Source organism: Triticum aestivum, chromosome 6A (genome assembly GCF_018294505.1).
Source record: "Triticum aestivum cultivar Chinese Spring chromosome 6A, IWGSC CS RefSeq v2.1, whole genome shotgun sequence".
NCBI lineage: Eukaryota > Viridiplantae > Streptophyta > Magnoliopsida > Poales > Poaceae > Triticum > Triticum aestivum.
In genome coordinates, this window is record NC_057809.1 from 583224069 (window position 1) to 583232763 (window position 8695).

Consider the following 8695-nt stretch of genomic DNA (forward strand, 5'->3'; position numbering starts at 1 on the left):
GTTTCAGTAATATTTCGGCCATAGCCAAAATCATTGAGTTCCATTAAATTTTAGTGTTTCAGGTTTCAGTTTGGCAAGATGAAGAAAATAGACCAGAATTCAGCTGAAATCCAACCAAATATTTCAAAATTTTATTGGAAAGTCCTGCAATAGTCATGTAACAAACCCCGTGTGTGTGTTTAGCATTTTTTATCCTTGAGAGAGGGAAAAAAATTGTATGAGACCAGGTCTCACGGATTAGCGGGTGAGACCCATCCTGATGGATGACATGTGACATTCACAAATCACAAAGCATCCCCCCACCCCCCACCTGAAATCAGGGGGGGGGGGAGAGATTAGATGCTTTGTGATTTGTGAATGCCACATGTCATCCATCAGGGCGGGTCTCATCTGATTTATATGAGACCTGGTCTCATATAATTTTTTTCACTTGAGTACCTAATATCGAAAAGTTGAGGGAGAAAACTTCCCCCTTAACCATGTTTTTCTAACTCTAATAATGCCTAGGGTTTCCTATGTAAGTTTAGTATTTTGGCGCCGATGTAGTTGAAATAAAACCGGAAATGTGAACATACAATTTCTAATCCCGTGCCTAATTAATCTCCGATGCTGAGCATTTACAAAGCACTAATGTACACCGACCATGATCATATTAATGACCAAACCAAAAAAACAAGGTGCTCGCCGGACTGCGCGCGTCAATTTCCGTCGACGGCGACCGTCACCGACGTCGGGAATAGTACATCGCCGTCCATTCTTCGACGGCCAATGCCTTCCACGGCCGACAAGCTCACCGTCGTTGCACCGTTGACGTCGCTGCTGCTCAAGCTACGCTTCAGCTGCCGTATGCTAGGGCACAGCACCTCGTCCGCCCACGACTCCAACGACGTGGCCGTGGCGGTCGACGCTCCTGCCGCCGTCCACGCGGCACCGGCCAGCCTGTCCAGCACGCCGGCGTCCATGTGCACGGACCACCCGCCACTGCCGGCGGCGTCGCCGAACTTGACCGATACCACGTCGGAGACGCTCCGTTTGAGAGGCCCGAAGTCGACTGATCTGAACACCACTGTCCCGTCGACGGCTCGGATGAGCTCGTGCACATTGGACTGTGCCGAGCGCGTGCCGGCCGAGGGCGGTTGCGCGTACTCCTGCTCGTGCTCCACCGTCAGGTCGCTGGACGAGTTACGTGAGCCCTCGCCGCCGCTGTCCTCGCCGTCGTCGTCGATGTGATCGTCGCACATGGACAAGTTCAGGTCAAGCGGGAGCGGTTTGCGTGGTTTCACGCGCCGGTATCCGTCGAGCTCCTGCTCGGGCCTCCGCTTCGGCGTCGTGTGCCGCCGGACACGGAGCTCCAGGTTCCACGGCGAGTCGGTGGGTTGACCCGGCGCGGACGACGACCAGCTTGACATGACGATGAAGATGGCGCTGCCGAGGGCGACGTCTCGGCCGTGTGAGTCCGTGAGCTGGCCGGACTCGACGGCGTGCACGATGGCACCGTGCACGACATCGTCGGTGTGGTCGAGGTCATCGAGCACCACGACGCGGAACGGGTTGTCTCGTACGGTCTCAGCCACGCGGTCCAGCGCCGTCCTTCCGCGGCACGACACGACGGATTCTTCCCCGCCGTCGACGTCGCCGGTTGTTGCACAGCCGAGGCGCACAGTGACGGGGCCGGCGCCAAAGATCGCCACGGAGAGCGCCTCGGCCATCCTCCTCTTCCCGACCATGTCGGCACCGGCGAAGAGGACCCACGTGTCGGCCTTTGGCCCTACTCGTCGCCGCTTTCCGCCGCCGAACCTGGCCTTCACGATCGTATCAGCCACCGCAGCCGCAGCCTCCGGTTGCCATCTCACCGCCTCCGTGAGCCGTTTAGCGAGCACCTTTTCGTCCGTGTCCCATGCCGATGCTGATGCCGGTGCCGGCGTCATCGAAGGCACCGGCGTCCCCAGGGCGAGGTCGGTGTCCACCACCGTGCCTCTAGCCGGCGCCGATGGCCTGACCGGCAGCGTCGCATGCATGCTGCCGATAACACTCGCGCCGTTCCACTCGGAGCACGTAACCGCCGGCGGCCGGCCGTGGGAGTGCAGCTGCGCGCACCGGTCCAGCCACCGACGCCACAGCTCATCTGCGTCCCGCGCCTTGTCCTGAAAACCAACGATGGGCTGCGGCCGTGCGCTGGCCGGCGTCCCGATCTGCAGCCACCGCGACATGGTCTTCTCGGTGGGGTTGAGGGAGCTCGCCGCATCAGCACACTGCATGTCGGCGCGCTCCCGCTCGTAGCCGTCCACGCAGGCGTTGCACATGCCCGTCGCCGGCCTGTGCGTCGTTGCACCGGTCATCGCCGACGACAACACCTCCACCGAGCTGCTCAGGATGCCTCGATTGACTCCAGCACTGTGGCATCAATATGACAGTTAATCACACACTCATGGTTTGCCAAAAGAAAATCACATATACTCATGTGGGATTCGTGACATAATCAAGAAAGATTTGTCTACAACCTCGGAGAGAGCCCGAGCGACGGCGGCTGCGGTGGTCTCGGCGTGATGGGCACCGCCTGGATGTCCCACTCGCTCTCCAGCGCCGGGTGGTACACCTGGCACTTGAGATACGTGGCGCACGTCGCCGTGCCGATCACCCAGACGCGGCGCCGCTCGCCTTCGCCGCCGGAGTGCTCCAGCACGCGTGCCATCTCGGCCACCGCGGCGCGCGCCGTGTCGAGCACCACCTCCCTCCTCGTTTCCTGCGGCTCGCCGAAGGCGACCGCGCATCTTTCCTCCACGAGCCATTGGAGGTTCCCGAGGTTGACCACGACACCAGCGGTCTGTGACACCATCGCCGGTGCCAGTAGCTCCGATGTGATCGCTTCGCCGAGCTCCCTGATCTTGGCGACCAGCTCTGACCTATCCATGTCTGCCAGGTTGCCGAATTCGATGACCCGCGCATTGCCGAGGCGCTGGCGTTGGATCATCGCGACGACCTCCTGCACGACGGCGTCCACGTCCGCCGTGTCACCGACGAGCACCGGGTTGCGCTTCTTGGCCCTTTTCAGCACGTCCACGACCTTGGCCACCTCCTCGTCCCGGTTGATCGGCGCCTGCCGGTGCTGCAGCGACCTGGTGGCGCTGACATAGACGCCGGAGTCAGGGGCTGCGGGGTCGGAGAGGGACCGGAGCATGGCCGCCTTGACGGCGGTGCTGGAGAAGGAGGCCTCGCGCATGACGCGAGCCACGGACGGGTCGTCAAGGATGGCAAGCACAAGGTGCGGCACGCCGACGCGGTGGTCGTCGCCGCCGGCGGGCTCGACGGGGCTGCCGCCGATGCGGCGGTGGTGCGCGTACGCGCGCTTGAGCGCGGCGGAGAGCGCGTTGGAGAGCGGCGGGGGCTGCGGGCCGCCGCGGAACCCGGCGCCGTCGACATGGCCGCCGTGGTGGTGCTCCGTGGAGGTGGGCAGACGGTCAAGGGCCACCGCGAAGCAGAGGTCGAGCGCGCGGCACCGGAGCGGGTGCGGCGAAGCGAGGCCGGCGACGCAGGCGTCGCGGAGGAGCGGCGCCGGGCCGGAGAGCAGCGCAGCTGCCGCGTGGAGCGGCGTGGTGTGCGCGTGGCGGCGCCTGGACGCGTCGCCCGCGGCGCGGGACAGCACGGCCGCCGCGTCGGGGGTGAGCGGCGGGGCCGCGGCCGACGGCAGCGAGACGGCCGCGGGCGGTGCCGCCGAGTAGGCTCTCATGCCGGTGGGCGGGTTCGATGGGTCGGTCGGCCGGTCGGTCTCTGCTCGGTCTCCCTCGGCTGCTGGGGCTGAGGTAGCCGGGGGGTCGAGGTGGTGTTAGTTATAGGTTTAGCCGCGCCGGGGCACTGCGCACGCACGTCGCTGTGATGGCGAGTGGAGTTTGGTTCACCAGAGGAGAGGCGGGCGAGGTGAAAGGCGAAGGTGTGCGCGAGGAAGGGAGGGAGGTGCCGCTGGAAAAAGTGGCGGGGAGGAGACAGGAGGAGATTGTTTAAGGTGCAAGCATTTCTAAGTGCTTCTGGCAGGGTGGGGCCGAGGATCTTGTAGCTTGGATTTGCATCGACATTCCAACCGTATCCTCTGCTCGTGCCCATGTATTCCTTCATTTCTTGCTTTTTCTCTGAATTCCTACAGTTTTTCACAAATACTATCAGATAACTGGGAGGGGCATTTTGGCTCCCAGGTGAACAGTAAAGCGAAAAAAGTAATTTTTTAGAAAAAAATTCTGAATTTTTTTGCGGTGGTTGTGTTAGTGTCGCAAGCATGCTTGACAATTTTCATGCAAAATAAAGCAGCATTATTTCGCCGGTGAAAAATATAAATTTGATGTGAAATTTGGGGGTAGCATTTGGTATTCAATTTTATTTCACAGACCAAAATGCTTAACATTTTTGCCTCAAAATTTATACGTAGCATTTGGACTAAGAAAACATAAATTTTTTGTCTTGATATTTTTGACATTCCAAAAATTATTTTTGGACCCGGGAGCCGAATTGAATTTCCGCAGATAACTTGTAAATTCTGGTTGCCTCCGTTCACTCACAAGCAAGTCGTACCTCCATCATGTACCCCTTAATATCTATCTATAGGTAGCTAATTTCTTATCCTTACAGATTCAAGGATTGATACTGTTGTTTTTTTAGTTGACTTGATGCTATTGTGATTTGTGAGTTTGGCATAATAACTAGTAAGATTTTATTGAGTTGATCTAGTACTTTGTAGCTTTATATCTTTGTACTAAATATGATTTACCAACTATTCCTTTAAATTTCATCACTATCGTGTCATCTCGCAAGTATGAACCCCATGGTGATAAAAAAGGAAAGTAGTGCATGAGCTGATATAATCATGGGGATGGGCCATTGATAAAGAAAAAAGAAGAATACTATAAACACTTATAATTCAGACTAGCTGACATTAGTTCTGTGGAGGATCAAAATAAAGTTATTCTCCAGATAAGAATGTTGACATCAATATGAATGAAAACAATGTGCGTGATCATGACCACAATTTTAATACCTGAACTAGTAAGTCTGCTAGTCTCAGTGAGAACCAAATTTTGGTAATATGTATGATTTTTGTTGTCTCGGGCCGTCCAGCCTCTGTTCGATTGCCATAAGCTGCCTATATCTCCGCTTTGTGGACTAGATGCACTAAAGGAATCTTTTCCAGGAGTACCTTATTTGGTAAAAACTTTATTTTTTTATGTTTGTGTCTCGCACTTTTTATGTTGCGGAATTTTCTCACGAAAAGTAGAGAATGGACGGCTGATGGTAATCAAACAAAGATTGGATGGCCCGGGGACACCTAAATTATACATATGACCAAAAACAAGTTCTCGCCAAGACTACCAGACTTTCTAGTAGACGAATTGAAGTTTTGCTCATGATCACACACATTATTTTCATTCATGTTGATGTCAACAGTCAGATTTGGAGATTAACTTTATTTCCATCCTCCACAAGAACTATCATCAACTCGTCTAAGTTAAAAGTGCTCATAGTATTCTTAATTTTATTTTACCAATTGCTCATCCCCATGAATATATCAACTCATCTACTTCTTTCCTCTTTCCCCCCCTTCTTTCACCCTAGGATTCATGCTCGCTAGATGAACAATAGTGCTAAAAATAAATAAATAAGTAGTAAATATTTTTTAGTGCAAAGATACAAAGCTACAAAGTACTAGATCAATTCAAGGAAATCTTACTAGTTATTATGTCAAACTGCCAAATCACATTAGTACCATTCCTTGAACCTGTAAGGGAAAAAAGAGTTGCTTAGATAGAAACTAAGAAGTAGACGATGGAGGTACAACTTGTTAGTCAACAGAGGCAACCTTGTCCATGAATTTCTGAAAAAACTTGTTGCATCACAATCAAACTTGCCAATGGCAGGAGAAGATAACAAAGATTGCATGGATCCTAGTTAGGACGAGAATCCTACACATCAAACCACTTCTCGGTTTGATCGGAGATGCATGCATTTGGGAGCAGAGAAGAAATCTTTTTCAGAAAGAAATCATGTCAATTTTTTTAAAAAATTGCTTGCTAAAATTTTCAAACAATATTTACAAATATTTCAATGACTTTTTTGTTGATTACACATAATGTAGTGATTTTTTTCACAAATATCCCAATCCATGGTTTTACAAAATTACTTGGTTTTCAAACATGCTTCAATAAATCTTAGAAAGAACTTATTCAAGTATATTTAGTGAAATTATCAAGTTTCACCATGATTTTACATTTTTATTGCATTCCAGAAATGTTTTTCCATGATTTAAATATATTTTATGTAAGCTTGAAAACGTCCCCATATTCTGATGGATCAGGATGAACCTTAACAATCTAAAATGAATGTTATGATGAATTAATAAAAATATCACTTGACTATAGTCCCGTTTAAATGAATTTCCACAAAATCTATCTCATTTCAAAGAATGTTCATAGTGATTTCACTTTGAATTCGATAGAGATTTCACATATCATGGATCACTTTCCAAAAATCTATTACAAACGTATTCCACAAATTAACTAACTCTCATGACATTCCGCAGTGTTCTAAACCCGACGGAAACGAAGAAATAAAACCGCAACACATGGTGCATTTCTTGAAATTTCTTCTTTCACATTTGCATAGAACATATAAAACATAAAATATGCATTAGTGCGCACATATTCGCATATTGCACCTCAAATTAGAACTGGGTCGGTGATAGTGGACCACATATATTACGTGTCCGATGAACCGAGGCAAACAATCAACTACTCCCTTCGTTTCTAAATATAAGTCTTTCTAGAGATTCCAACAAACGACTACATACGGAGCAAAATGAATGAATCGATACTTTAAAATATGTCTATATACATCCGTATGTTATAGTCCATTTGAAATGTCTAAAAAGACTTATATTTAGAAACGGAGGGAGTAGTAGCGTATGCATACATATACCTCGACCCATGCATGTCACCCAAAAAGTTCAAGCTCAACCGTGCCATGTATGCATGTGAGGTGAACTTTTCAGCCAGTAAGTTTCCGAGTATATTTCGCGTAACGAACATGACGTGCATGGCATGGGCGCACGCACGCACGCATGCAGTGCGGAGTGGTTATTCATTATCACCAGGTAGAACAGATAGACGCTACCCATAACCAACCGCGTAGTACGTACCGTTTTGTTTGCGAGGCACGACGATAACAGCATGAGGGCGCACGCTACTCGAACAAGACGCAACGCAACAAAAACGCACGCGGAAAAGGGGATCGCAAAAGGTTCGCGAGACGTTCAAAAGCTACCTACGCTCGCTCGCTTGGCACGCTCCCCTCCCGTCCCCGTCTGTATGTATGCATGTGCAAAGCGTACGTGCACTAGATTGTACATGCATGCACGAACTTAGTAGACGTGTCTAGCTCCTGTTGGGGCTTAATGCTCCCCGATCAACATGTTTGGGCGCCTCCTCACATCAACCCCTTGCACCATGTATGTAAAAATAACCTCTTGCACCACCAATGTCAAAAAAGAAAAAGAAAAACTGGCACGACCGTCTCACCCTGTCGCCTTCGATAAGACAGTCCTTCTCGGGCCAAGCCTGTTCCCCACCTTCCTCCCAAGTTTATATCTCCGAGTGTCGATTATGTTTCATTAGAGAAAAGGCTCGAGGCATGACTATAAATAAAGCCACACATCACCCCATATTTTTTTTCGGACTCTCATGGCTACCATTGTCGATCAACGGCCATCACCTCCTTCTAACCAAACGCTCGCCGTCAATGTATCATCATCCTTCTAGTAGACTCATCCCCTGGCAAGAGATCCTCTGTCACTTGCAACCTCCGAGCCACCCTGTTTCCACCTCTACCACCATAGGTTCATCATCGTCTATCCCACTGGGTTAGGTAGCTCTGCTGACCCGAACCGAAAAAATTGAACCATAACCACAACAATCATTACAGAAGAAGCCACCACCATCACTACCAAAGAGAGTATTGGGATGCTGGAGAAAGACAACAAAGGACATGACAAGATTGATTTTATTTCGTGGCATCTCAATCGCTCGTTTTATTGTAGCAAGCACGTAAGTAAAATTCTGCAAAAACATCCAACTTAATTGGTACAAAGGGCTCTCAATTCTCATGTTCTATTATTTATCCCTTCGTCCACTCTTGATTGACTTTGTTCATTTTTTTCCACCGATCTCCTCCATTGATCTCAATTGGCTCGTTCAGGCAGAGATGAAGGGGAGATGGGTTAGGTGGTCTATGAATCTGGATGCAATTTTTATTATTTCTGGTATTCGTTATACTGCCATGATTGAAGATGAATAGAACAGAAAATTTCCCGCAAAAAAGGTACCTCCCCATACTGTAAAACTAAACTGTAGTTGCATCCTTGATGGTTATGTTTGGGTGTTCCTCGCCGGATTAGAGACCCTGTGAGCTCCTTTCATGGTCTATGTTGTCTTGTCACCATCGTGGTTGTCCTCGGTGCCGCTCAGCCTTGGCCCGTCCCATAGATGCTCTTCAAAACGACACCGCATGCTCGATGTATGCTATTTGTTCCCTTTTTCACCCCTGACTTGCCATAGGAGTGTCCTGACTAAACCTACGCCGGTTGCTCCTGATTTCTTTTTCGGGTCTCTGGTATCAATAAATCCTTGCTTTACTCTACTCTCCTCGTAGGATTTGATCC

General features: G+C 50.1%; 1 protein-coding gene across 1 annotated transcript; it reads right to left on the reverse strand.

Annotated features, from left to right (window-relative positions):
• Positions 1-546: 546 nt before the first annotated feature.
• Positions 547-3966, reverse strand: LOC123128699 (protein SMAX1-like). Its single transcript, XM_044548775.1, has 2 exons — positions 2502-3966; positions 547-2394 (listed from the first exon to the last, which is right to left on the reverse strand). Exons 1-2 carry the CDS (start codon positions 3725-3727, stop codon positions 699-701), a joined length of 2922 nt encoding a protein of 973 aa, XP_044404710.1. The 5' UTR covers positions 3728-3966; the 3' UTR covers positions 547-698.
• Positions 3967-8695: the final 4729 nt, after the last annotated feature.